Source organism: Cibotium barometz, chromosome 58, assembly GCF_041138505.1.
Source record: "Cibotium barometz isolate CiBa-2024 chromosome 58, ASM4113850v1, whole genome shotgun sequence".
Taxonomy (NCBI): Eukaryota; Viridiplantae; Streptophyta; class Polypodiopsida; order Cyatheales; family Cibotiaceae; genus Cibotium; species Cibotium barometz.
In genome coordinates this window covers 35,971,196-35,984,149 of record NC_141103.1, presented here as the reverse complement: position 1 = coordinate 35,984,149, position 12,954 = coordinate 35,971,196, and the positions used below count along the sequence as shown (strand labels likewise).

Sequence of the window (12,954 nt, the reverse complement as noted above, 5' to 3'; positions counted from 1 at the left end):
CACTAACACAACCATGTATTCGGCAAAAAAGAAGCCTATTCTCTCAACATCATACTGTAACATCCGGGCATACTACCATGTCCTACCACTCCATTGGTTAACATGGGTTGACCTGCTCAACCTACCGTAAGGCACTTTACCATCTTACCCTTACTTCTTCTTTGTAAGATGCCGTTGAAACATATAAAGTGGTCTTACCTTGTGTTGAATGTCAAATAGAGAAAGTCTAAGGAATTCATGTACATGCTTGCATGACTAGTAATAGTAGGAGTATTTTTAAGTTTGATCGACCTAGTATGAAAACTAGTCATTTGTATATAACTGATTTTTGACAATAAGCAATGCACAATCATTTGCAATAGAATACTTGTGAGTTCTTATCTTCTCTACTCTTGCTTGATTCTATGCTATTGGATTCATGCATACTAGATGGATGCTTGCTTCAATAGGTTCAATCATTCCCTTGCAATAGAATACTTGTGAGCTCTTATCTTCTCTACTCTTGCTTGATTCTATGCTATTGGATTCATGCATACAAGATGGATGCTTGCTTCAATAGGTTTACTTCTTGTAATAATGGTGAGCCGCAGGCATAATAAGTGGCCATGTACATAGCCATGTACATACTAGTTTAGGTGATGGTAAAAGTTTGGACATGGGCATAGATTAATAAATGTGAAAAGGAGGGCCAATTACATAAGATAATTATAAGATCTAATCATTATACTAATCATTTACTAATACATCTTTGAGTTTAATGAGCAATTCTTGAAGCTTTCAAAAGGTTTCTTGATTAATTTTGAAGCTTTTTCTCATATTCTTTGCAAAACCTTAGCTCTGAAAGAAACTAGCAAACATTAGCAAGCATTGGAACCATTAGGAGCTGTTGCCATAAGATCTTGCAAATCTTTCGTATTTCTTGCTCATTCTGAAAGAGTTTTTGCATGAATCATAGAAATGGAGTTTGATTGCAAGCATTAAGAGGGCTTTTCTTCATTTCTCGCGGAACATATGGCTATGGAGCATACAATGGCAAACCCTAACTCTACAGTTACATAAGCAAAGGGAATTTGCTATTGGTAGTCATCGCTTGCTTGGAATGCCAAGTAAATGCATTACTCTTGAAAGAAAAGTTATCAATGGCATTGAGAGGCAAATGATTTCGTGTCAAGAATGGAAACCTCGATGCATTGTTACAAAAATTGATGGCATCAGCATGTTTCTTGCAAAAACCTCGATGTGGTTTCATGTGGTTTTGGTGCCTTACCTTACCAATACAGGTTTCAAAAAGAAGCTGGATATCACACAAGAATGCAAAACTCAATGCATTCTAGCAAAAATTGATGGCATTGGCATGTTTCTTGCAAAAACCTTGATGTGGATTCATGTGGTTTTGGTGCCTTACCTTACCAATACAGGTTGGATCACACAACTTGTCAAACGCGTGCCCAACATTACAGTCCTTCAAAAAACATAACGTATATTTCAACAATATAATTTGAGCTTACATTTCTCTTTGCTATAATTTTGAGTTGAAAAATCCTTCAATTGCGCCAATGAACATGGAACTTCTTTGTAGGTGTTTACTTACACATTGTACAACCGCCTCTTTTTCTACAGTCCCGTACCAACCCTTTTCTGGAGTGGCCAAATTATACACTAAATCAAATAATCCAATGGTAAATAATGCAACTCAAGCCCCTTTTGAGAGCCAATCAATAAGGGTCGATCTGTGTCAAAAAGTCTCAAATGACACCAGCTACTTTTTCGAAGTGCCACCCTTTTTTGTACTTTTTGAGCTGCACAAATTACCTAGCGAGTATTATAGATATCCTTTCATAGAGAGTAAAACAGAAACAAACTGGAAAAGTGATGGTAAACTCACTTACCCCTTCGCACTAATCTCATCATCAATATCAGGAAGTGGCATCTTCCAATAGTTCCATGAATTGAAGTCCTCCTGCAGTCATCAGAAACCACAGGTGAGAACAGGACTTAAGACCTCTCATCCTTAGAAACCGCCTTATCAAGCTACATCACTTATGCTACCAATTCATGGAGTGAGCTGTGCATTGTATACCTTCTCATGCGATGACATGGGAGGAAACATATCATCTACCAACGCATGAAGGGATGTATATGACTTGCAATCCATGCGATGATTCACCACTACCTCACCCTAGCATCAGAGCAGAGAAAGTTAGAAACCATGGTTTGCAGAAGAGCAACTGAGTAGTCAAAAGCAGTAAAATGAATTATATTCTACAACTGATAGAACACCTTTGGATTGATTATGAAAATCTTGCCCTTTGGAATTCCTACTTTAAGGTAGCTTATCTCATCCGTTTCACGATTCCCAAAGCCAGCATAGAACGGATTTACATCATTCGGGAATAGTTCCCTGATGCCCTGAGAGCATGGAAATAGAAAGAGTCAATAATGAAACCACTGGCCATTTCTCAGAGAGACAATCTGCACTGATTACAGAAAACACTTGAATGCGAGGTACCTCTAAACATGAGATTTTGAACTCATGCGGAGCTCTCCTTATAACTGCAATCCAAAATATACAGTTAATCCCAAACCTTTCCATGGCACTGATTTTACTTGTACTCACTGTTCTGTGTGAACCCAAATCTTACTAGGAGAAAACAACAAAGCAAAGAAAAGAGAATAATATTTTTTTTAGACTACTACACAGACAAGCAATTGTAAGCTACTAAAAAGGCAAGAGAAGCAAATTACTATGTGCATGTGAATGTAGTTGTGTTGGCTTCCCCCTCTGATTTTGCTCAAGTGCCGCTACATGACAAGCCAAGGAAAGGTTCAACCTTTCCATCCATCCAAAAATCTTTTGGAAGCAATCACCTTTGACGTTTAAACACCATTCACTTGCCAAAGCATTTTCTGGTCTCCTTCAAAGAACTTATAGCAGCCATCTAAAAACATAGTATAATGATGAAAAAAATGGTCTCTTCTCACACATCTCAGGGAACCATCCTTATTTTGGTCAGGCATTATGGTAATTTTGCTTGATTAGATGCCACAAGTGGTTCAATCAAGGACTCTTAAGAAATTGAAGAAGAGAAGGTAGAAATTGGGAAAGATTCAAAACATTGAGGAAGAAAAAGGGGAAAGAAGAGAGGAGAAGAAGAGAAAAGGAGAAAAAGAGCAAGGGAGAAGAAGAGGAGAGAAGAAGAGAATGAAGGAAGGAGTAGAGATGAAAGAAGTAGCAGAAGATGGAAAAGGGAAGGAGGGACTCGGGAGGTAGGAGAAGAAGAGGGAAGGAAGGTGATGTGGAGGATATGGAAGAAAAACAAAAATAAAAAAAATCCCATAGAAATCAAGGGAAGAAAAAAAAAGAAAAAAAAGAAAAAAAACCTAAAATTTGGGTTAAATTGCCGTACTGGAGAGGTTTCGAACTTTTTAAAAACCGTTTCGAAGTTTCGAAGTTCCGAGGTTTTGAAAGCTAGAAACACGTTCTATGCTCTGAGTATGTGTTCCACTGGTATGAGAACGCAAAGCTGAAAACTATCATGCACATCCCAAGGCCCTAGTAAGGTTGACAAGTCTAACTTCAGGTTAGGTTAACCATGGACTGGGAGTTCGCATCTAAACAGGAAGGTTAGGAGTATTTTACAGGCAAGGACTATTTATGGCTAGTAATTTATAGGAGGCCCATATAAGTGACTTTTGGAGTCAGTTTGGAGGAGAGCTCCTCAGATATGAACTCCAAGCCCTTGAGACTACTCCAGGCGTACTAGTACGTACATTGGAGGGTGTATGGCTTGCAGAAAGCTAGTGTCTTGGGCTGAATGATGGCACTCTGATGCAACATCTGCTGGACAGCTTTGTGATGTGTGTTTATGCTTCTACAGGCTGGTTAGACCTGTGTTTTGCTTCATAGCCACTGTCAACTGTACATAGAGCTCTTTGATTACTGAGGGCTGCCTCAGGCAGCGGTATCAACCTTGGATGTGCAAGAACGGAGAACCAACTTCATTCACTAGATGGCATCTACCGCATTGCAAAGAACTTTGATGATACCCTTGCTATCAAAAGGGGTGGGGAGCCTACAGGTAACTGTTCCAAGAACTAAAACCCCTTAAAGGACAAAAAAGCGGGACCGTCACAAGATGGTTAGTCACAACAATGCAATCCCAAGAAGCACTCAAAGGGAAGCAAGAAGAGAACCGTGCACCTGACCGGTAAGGCGTTAGCGAAGGTGCAGAAGGATAATCTATGCTTTGAGTGCAACCACCCTCGCCATCGTCAACAGGATTGTCCAAAGAACAAGTCTTCAGGTGGTAAGCCACATCGTAGAACTACAACGAAACTCTTTGATCTCATCTCTTGAAATTCATCATCTAGATAATAGTGGTTGCCAAGGTTGTCAGATTAGTATTTCTCCCTTTGGTCCGTATGATCTCCTCCGAGTTGAGGGATCTATACGTGGCCATCAGGTGTGGATTTTGTTTGACACCAAATCCACTCGAAATTTTAATTCTTCGCATTTGGTGTAGACACTTCAGCTACCCACAATGGCAAGTGACCATCGCTATGTGGTCAGACTTGCCAAGGGAGCATTGTGGAACCAAATGGTACCTAGGCTTGAGGTCTAAATACAAGACTACCAAGAGGCTTTAGACTTCCACATCATGAACTTAGATCCAGTAGTTGAAGTATTATAGGCATGTCCTAGTTTTTTGAGAAGGGCAAGACGAAAATGTTAGATTATCATCTCACGGACTCTCTTTTGTTCATGATAGTGACTTTTTGTAATCGCAGGTGATGTCCCTCAATGATCTTTATCGGATGTACATGTTACTCAGGCTTCCAGGTTAATACAAACAAGAACTTCTATATCTAGCCTCTAGGTAGCATCATCTCGGTTGATGATGCATGGATTGACCCAGATAGGTTCTAAAGGTCATGGAATGGCCTATTCCACGAACAATTAGGCAAGTGAAATCCTTTTTGGGCTTCACTAGTTCATCAAGGCTTATGCCAAGATTGCTGCCCCGTTGACTCAGCTTTTAAAGGGAATGAGAAGCAAGAAAGGCAAGATAAGTACTCCGTTGGTTTGGAGTGATAAGTTCGATCGGTGTTTTCGAGCAATGAAGGATGTAGCCAAGATTCAGTAAGCCTTCTCCTCAGCTATGAACAGCATGGGACAGCCAGAACACAGAAAAATCAGTCCCAGCCAGCCGCACCCAATGTTCACCTTGAGGCAGAGATTCTGCGTTAACTTGGGTTGTACCTGGACAGCTCTTTCTCTTGAAATTTTTGGTTTACACCCTTCAGCCACAGTTTGGCAGGCTTGTACATATACCTTTTCCTCAGAGAAGTAATACAATTACATGTATCTCTGTGCTTGTGAATTAGTCCCAGTCTTCATTGCTTCATTTTATTGTTCACTAGCATTTAAACAGAAATACCCTGAAACATCTGGATAGGAAAGATTGAGCCAAAGGAACGTTTTAAGGTCACGCAATGGTTTCAAAATACCAAAAGCTTAGGTAGAGCAAATGATCTTTACCTTCCCGATAAAGCGATGGGATTAGCCCATCAGGAGAAATAAAAACTGGCCCTTCTGGAAGTGCCTCCCCATCCTTTAAAAAGATCAATGGAATGAGTGACATATTGATAAAACTCGCTTGCTAAAAAAACGAATTCAAAGGAAACAAATCTTGCACCTGTTTTAAATTTAAGAGAAACCTTCGAGTAAGATAAGCCTGGGAAATAGCACGGGCACTCAGAAAGAGCACTTCAAACCCATTATCCTGAAATAGCAAGCATAATGTTAGAAACATATCACTACTGCATGTGGCCACAGCAGCATAATCTTCTCATATATACATTAGCAAACATTAGATTTGTGAAGACCTCCCATCATTTACTTCAAAAATCACCTTGAACCAATCCGTTGCATGGCTGGAGCTCCCTCCACAATCTTGAACTCTGTTATTGTGTGCTGCCTCAATTTGCCCTCTCAGTTACCCATGCCAGTCCCTTGCTGCTACCCACTTGCTACTCCTAGCACCTTACTCTATGCCCTCCATATTGTTCCTCACTCCTATGCTGCAGTCACCCAAAACCCTTCCTCACCATGCTTTTGAAGCCTTTTCCAGCCTCTTCCCTCCAACATTCTCACACTTTTGGGTGATACGTTTCACAACTTTCCGGCCTCTATGTGCTCCTCCTTGTGAAGTGCTACGCCCCTTGCCCAAGTCTGGTTTACCCCTCAGGTTATGTCAACCTAGGGACTGGGTTGAGGTATCTAAAGGGGAGGTTTGGTGGTTGATAGAGACATTAGTCTAATCATCGCACCTGGTTTATAGGGTGACTACACACATCTAATATTGCCTTGGTTAAGGGAGAAGAAGGGGGGTACTCATTCAATCCAAAACTCTGTCTTAGCACAGACTACTCCATGCGACGACGACCCAACTACCGATGGCCACATCCGAGGCACCCATAAACACATGAGTTATAGCACTAGAGTCAAGGAAAGCATTAGCTGAAGATAGTGAAAAGCTTTTTCACAACTCTCAAGACTAGTCGTGAAGTGCCTCCTCCTTTGTGAGGAGGTACAACTTTGTACAAACACTCCCAACTGTCAGTATAAGACTAGAATTCCCATGGGATGATATAATGAATTGTTATGTAATAAAAGAAGTGCCAATGAGTATCATGAGCTTCTACTAACCCATAGTCACAAGAAACGTTTCGTCTGTTTCATTGTTTCGTTGTTTCGACACGTTTTGTTTCGTTTCGTTTCGTCTCTATGGACAAAACGGAGAGGTTTTGAAGTGACACTTATCAAATCAAATTTGGGAAAAGTGAAAAATTAAGGAACACGTAAGAAATTTCAACAATTAGGTGTGAAATTAGATGCGATTAAGGTTGAAAGTATGAAATTGGGATTTATAAATTGAGAAAAAGTGAGAAATTGAAGAACCTGTAGGAAATTTCAAGAATTGGGTATGAAATTAGATACAATTGAGGTTGACGTATGAAATTGGGATTTATGCATTGGAACTGCAGAGCATAAGAACACATGGAAGTATTGTCTGCAAGTTGTATGTCTACATGGAAGATAGGCATTATGATAGTGCGGTCGGTATATTTTTTGTGTTTTGTCTAAAAAGTGCTATATCCCCTAAGGTTAGTGCCTCCACAATGCTGAGGCTATATCCCCTCAGGTTAGTGCCTCCACGATGTTGATGTTAAATTGAATGAGAGAGAAGGTTAGTGCAGCAAAGAACATAGAGAAGGTTTGAAGAGGGGCCCGAGGAATTACCAGCAGGACAGCCAAAGCCATTGGTAAGGGGTTTGAATCTCAAGGCAGGTGCCCAAGTTCAAACCCAGCTAGCTGCAGCCACCGGACGTGATGTTTGCCTATCACCTAAATAAGTACATTACACTCTCAAGAAAAAAAAAGGTATTCATACAACGAAAAAGGCCATCTCACTCATACATGCACGATACAGAGAACGAAGTAGGGAAAGTGCTTCCAATCACATCTAAAGGTTAAAGCACCAAAGTCCAATCCATAAGACTTACCTTGATGGCAGAAAAAAGACGAGTTACTCCATATTGACTCCAATCTCTCCCAACAAGAGGCATCACTTGGCCTAAAACATCGGATCTGAAAAATCAGCCAGGTTTAGTTTGAGAAAACTGAAACCCCTAATACATGGACAAGTCATTAATGATACAGGGCTAAAAGTTCATACAAGCCTTGTTAATTGTCATATAACCTACAAATAAGAACATGAGACAGCAGTAACCACAAAGAAAGATGTTTTGAAAGCATGTGTTCCTAAGTCCCTGCAATTTGGTTGAGTAAGTCCCTGCAATAAGATGACTAACTGGCCAGTTCTCCTCAACGAACAGCACCAAGGAGATGGACTTTTACAATTTCTCCCATCACTACAGTAACAGTAGAAACCGAACCAGCTCCATCAATCTTGTAGACTCCATATTATAGGATAGCACTAGCTTAGTCTTGAGGGTTTGCCTTCTTTGCTGCCAGCTAATGCCTTGATATTAAAGCTAGCACGTCAGTTGTAGGTTTCAAAAAACATCCAAATTTGCAAGCCAGGCATTACAAAGTTCATTGACTGACAGAGACAGGCTGCTGCATATATGTGCTTGAGTATTGGAACACTTGAAGACAAACCTAAACATGAAACTTACATACTAAACCTTACGAACTTTTTTAAAATGAAAATGCATCCAGGGTTTACTATAATGAAAGCAATTAGTTACATCCATCACTGACAAGCGATGCACATCCAAACTGTGTTGAATTACTTTACAAGCAAACAAAACATATGGTAAATGACAAAATTCCTCTGGGAACCTTGAAAATAGATGCACTGCAGTTGGCAGAAGTTAGGTATAAAAGGCACCGGCAAACACAAGGCACTGACTAGTTCATGCAGAAAACTTCTGCTAGTTTTTTCCTTTCAGAACCACAGTGAATTATAAATTATAATTCCTGCCTTTTGGCACAGAAATAAAGCCATTACCACCATTATCTTTTTTTTTTCCCAAAGAAAGATCCTTCTATTAGTTATAAAGAAAAAAACCAAGATCCTTCTATTAGTTATAAAGAAAAAAACCGTATGCTGAATACAACATTGCTAGAAAGCAGTCTAAATATGCAAATGAGATAAGGAGGGGGGGGGGGGGGGGGGGGGGGGGGTGCTCCCTCTTCCGCTGGCTGCTCTATCAGAGGGAGGCTACAACTGGAGGCGGAGGTAAAAGCCACATTGGGGGCCTGTAGTGCCAAGAACCTCCACCGTTTTCCCTTAGATAGGAAGGGTCCTAGACCCTGGCACTCCACCCAAATGGAACGGCTGACCTCAGCTGGGAAAAACGAGGGGCGGGGGGGATTGGGGTAAATCAGACTGTCAATGGCCTCGCCGGCATCGGGCTCATCAGATGTGCCAAGCTCAGAGATGTGCATGTGGGTGAGACTCAATGCAAGGCCTCATCCATCATCCTCGTTAAGTAAGGCCTCGCCCACTTCTGTGACCCAAGCTACAGCCCCCCATGTGACAGTGCGGGTGGTGCTTGGATCGGCGGTAAATAGGCAGAACATGTGCTGCCATACCTGTTGTGTCACCAGCCTGGACATTTCCCCGTATGAAAGGGGTCTGGTGGACTCCAAGATGGCTAAATATTTGGAAAGTACAAGCTTTGGGAATGGGGGATTATCCTAGAATACAAAGGACCACACTCCTAAAATTTAGGAGAGTTGCTATTTTTGACCCGACTCCGGTGGAAATTCTGTTCGCGTCATTACATCTAGAATTGAGCAGATACCAAGAGTTGGCAAAGTGCCTTTGACAGAATGTCTACCAGTTGGGATATTTTTAGAGATAAAGTTTATGGAAGGACCCATCTCTTAGATTGGGACATGTGGCAAGAAAGTGGACCAAAGTGAGACAAGTGGCCTGACACTTGTTAGAAAGTGGATCAAAGTGAGACAAGTGGCCTCACACTTGTCACTTCAGCTATTGTGTGGCTCTCCACTTGTCATTGTAGCCTTCTCTTGCCATTTTAGCTCATGGGAGGCCCAAATCTATAAATTGGAGCCCTCTCTCTTCATTAATGGAGGCTCTCTTGCTGCAACTAGCCTCTACCACCGTTACAAGCTGCCCTAATGGCGGCTACTCTCTCTCTCTCTCTCTTGAAGGCTGCCCATGAAGAATACCGGGTGTTGGGGACTGTTTTGGAGGCTTCCATCGCGAAGAAATACTGAAGGCAAGGGTATTTAATCATTTATTATGATTTCCAGCCACTGCACCGACTGTACCAACCTTTGTACCTGTTGTACCAGCCATTGTACTTGCTGTACCAATCCTTGTACTTGTTGTACCACCCATTGTACCGACTGTACCAGCTTCTATACTTGTTGTACCAGCCACTGTACCTGCTGTACTAGTCACTGTACATGCTGTACCAGCATTTGTACTTGCTATACCTGCTGTACCAGCCACCGTATCGACTATACCAACCACTGTACCGACTGTACCAACCATTGTACCTGCTATACCGGCTGAATGGAGAGTTGTACTTGCTGTACCAGCTCTATTTCATGAAGACCCATGGTTTTTGGGGAAGAATCAGTACCCACACTGAGGTATATGGATTATATTGTTGGCTCGGCATTTCTACAGCCTATGTTCCGGCTTGGTAGCCTCGTGTTGGACTGTGTTATGGCATTTGTATATGTCGGCATCTCCCGTGGGGAGAGTAAGGCCCTCAAAGCTTGTACATGATAGTATTCTCCTTGGGTAATAAAATATTCCCGGGGGGGGGGGGGGGGGGGGGGTCGGCCCATTCCGGCCTCTATGTGGTGTCACGTGTGCAAGCTCCATTTTCAGCATTTGTGGATGTTTTGTCCAGCTTTTAAATGTTTTAATATGCATTGATGGTATCAACAAGTGTGTCAAAGGCCCTAGTCCCCCGGGCACCGCCGCGAGTTTCATGTTGTGCATGGGGCAGTCCCACAAGGCTGCCGCAGCGGCAACAACTCCCTCATCTACCAGTGATCGCCAACCACGTGCCAACGGCTAGGCTCCGATGGGCTAAGAGCCATAGAAGGAAGGAAATCTTCCAGCTCGGAAGCTGCTCAAGAGTCTCACCAGAAATCCTTGATGAAAGTAAGCACGGACTCCCTGGACCTGCCAATGCTGCTACAGGGCCGGGGTATGTGCGGTCTCAAGGAGGATCCGATGGCTGAGCCAGGTGGATTAATCAAAAAATGGAATGGCTGTCAAAGTGCGCACCGGAAAGCAAGGAACGAGACAACGGCACAGAGAAAAGAGAGAAAAACAATCTGCATAACAATGAAGATGAAGTGTACATGTCTGTCCCTAGCGTGGGGTAGTCCCTGTAAGTGGGGCGTGATGACATACTCCCGTGTGAGGGACGACTCGGCCCGTGAGGGCTCTCGTGAGTGAATGAGGGGAGAGAATCACCAGGCCATATATAGCAGCCTACATACATGGCCGACCCCCTCAAGACAAACCGACCAGCATAAAATGGAAAAATAAGGGAGATCAAATGAGTGGCCAACCCACAACCAAGGGCCGATGCATGAGGAAAAAATAGGTGCTGCCCGGAAACAAACTGGGCACCCCTGACACGACAAAGTGGGCATACACCCAAGAGATGAATAATGCTAACACCCCCTCTCAGATCCTGGGTGTGAAACAAGTCTCCAAGGAGCTGGAAGAAAACCCAAACTGCTTGACTCAGATGTCGATCATCTCCCGCATAACGCCAAGAAGCTGCCTTAACTTCGCCTCAGTCGATGCCCCGCTCCAAGACATTAGGGCGTAAGCAAAATCCACAACTGAACCTCCAACTGTCCACATCTCTAACTCAAATATGTCACACCTTACCACACAAAGTGGCTCCCTCTGGCACTTTGCGAACCTCTCAAACACCCTCGGAATCAACAGGGGTCCCCATGCAGTTTCTGTGGTCCTCAATCCAAAGGCCCGTCAAACTAAGCACCAACCACTGCAAACCTCTGGTCTTAACATCAACCCTGGTACTCGAACCTTCTGCTCCCGAGCCATACCCGCTCCTGAGTCTGGTCTTCCTGAGCACCATCCGAAGGCGCGGATCCTCTATTGATCCCTGCTCCGGATCACATGGACATCTGGTTCCGCCCGCAGAAAATGCCGCCCCCTCTGAAAAGGAAGCCTCATGTCAAGCTCTTGCAGGTGTACTAACCAAACCGTCCACCTCTTCAGCTAACAACCTGCACCCTGCCATCTCTGCAGAACCTGTATCCAAAGTCTGCCCTTACAGTGATGGAACTACTGCTCATGCACCCATGAATCACCCAACCACCTGGCATAAATGAAAGCTCTTTGGTGTTAACAAAGACTACCCCGGCTGACAAGCTCCCAACCAACCGGTCACCGTGTCGAAGAAATCAACCATCACAACACCCCGATGCACCAACTGCAGTGAAAAATTGCTCCAGCATCCCGAGAAATCTCAAAGGCATCTACCTGCATCCTCTACGTGAGAAAACTCCAAGGCCATGCATCACATCTCCAAACTGTTGCTACAACTTGTCGGAAATCTTTGGAACCTGAACTTGTATCTAGAAACTTTGCAAGTACTTGTATACCATGGAATGACATTACCCACATCAATCTCTGGTAAACCTGTACTCTCAAGAAACTGTTCAAGACCCTACGCGATGAGCTGCCTTTGTGGCATGAAGTAGGGTGGGTGGGACATGGGCAACGAGGGTACCTGCATGTACCCCCGCCGAAGCATCCCCACAAGACCCCGCCTCTTCCATCCCCTTGTAGGACAACAACAACCTCTGAGTGCACCCTCCAAATACGTTGCAAGGCTGAGAAGCCCTGCCAAATCAGGTCCAAACCTCCAGCAAAAACGCAGCCGCCCTACTGCACACGAACAGTAGCACCAAAAACGCAGATCTTCTCCTTCTCCATCGTCCAGCAGAAAACGCCAGGATTAGCTCCAGAAAACCACCAAAACTTGGAGCTCTAATACCATGTCAAAGTGCGCAGCGGAAAGCAAGGAACAAGACAACGGCATAGAAAGGAGAGAAAAACAATCTGCATAACAATGAAGATGAAGTGTACATGTCTGCCCCTAGCGTGCGGTGGTCCCCGCCGTAAGTGAGGGCGTGCCCGTGAGAGCTCTCGTGAGTGAATGAGGGGAGAGAATCATCGGGCCATATATAGTAGCCTACATACATGGCCGACCCCCTCAAGACAAACCAACCAACATAAAATGGAAAAATAAGGGAGATCAAATGGGTGGCCAACCCACAACCAAGGGCCGAAGCATGAGGAAAAAATAGGTGCTGCTCGGGAACAAACTGGGCGCCCCTAACACGACAAAATGGGCATACACCCAGGAGATGAATAATGCTAACAATGG

The 12,954-nt window shown here is 43.5% G+C and overlaps 1 protein-coding gene across 3 annotated transcripts in view; it reads right to left on the bottom strand.

Moving 5' to 3' along the window:
• Nucleotides 1–1,458: 1,458 nt before the first annotated feature.
• Nucleotides 1,459–12,954, bottom strand: part of LOC147606223 (phosphatidate phosphatase PAH1-like) — a 30,521-nt gene continuing 19,025 nt past the window's right edge. The window contains exons 4-11 of one of the 3 annotated variants that reach the window (XM_086792968.1): nt 7,567–7,651; nt 5,697–5,783; nt 5,540–5,612; nt 2,510–2,553; nt 2,323–2,409; nt 2,081–2,179; nt 1,890–1,960; nt 1,459–1,799 (exon numbers count right to left, since the gene is read on the bottom strand). In XM_086792968.1, coding sequence (XP_086649094.1) covers nt 1,760–1,799; nt 1,890–1,960; nt 2,081–2,179; nt 2,323–2,409; nt 2,510–2,553; nt 5,540–5,612; nt 5,697–5,783; nt 7,567–7,651 — 586 coding nt within the window. In that variant the 3' untranslated portion in view covers nt 1,459–1,759. Of the gene's footprint in view, nt 1,800–1,889; nt 1,961–2,080; nt 2,180–2,280; nt 2,410–2,509; nt 2,554–5,539; nt 5,613–5,696; nt 5,784–7,303; nt 7,409–7,566; nt 7,652–12,954 lie in introns of those variants that run through there. The other 2 variants (XM_086792967.1, XR_015265103.1) reach the window with 2 other exon arrangements.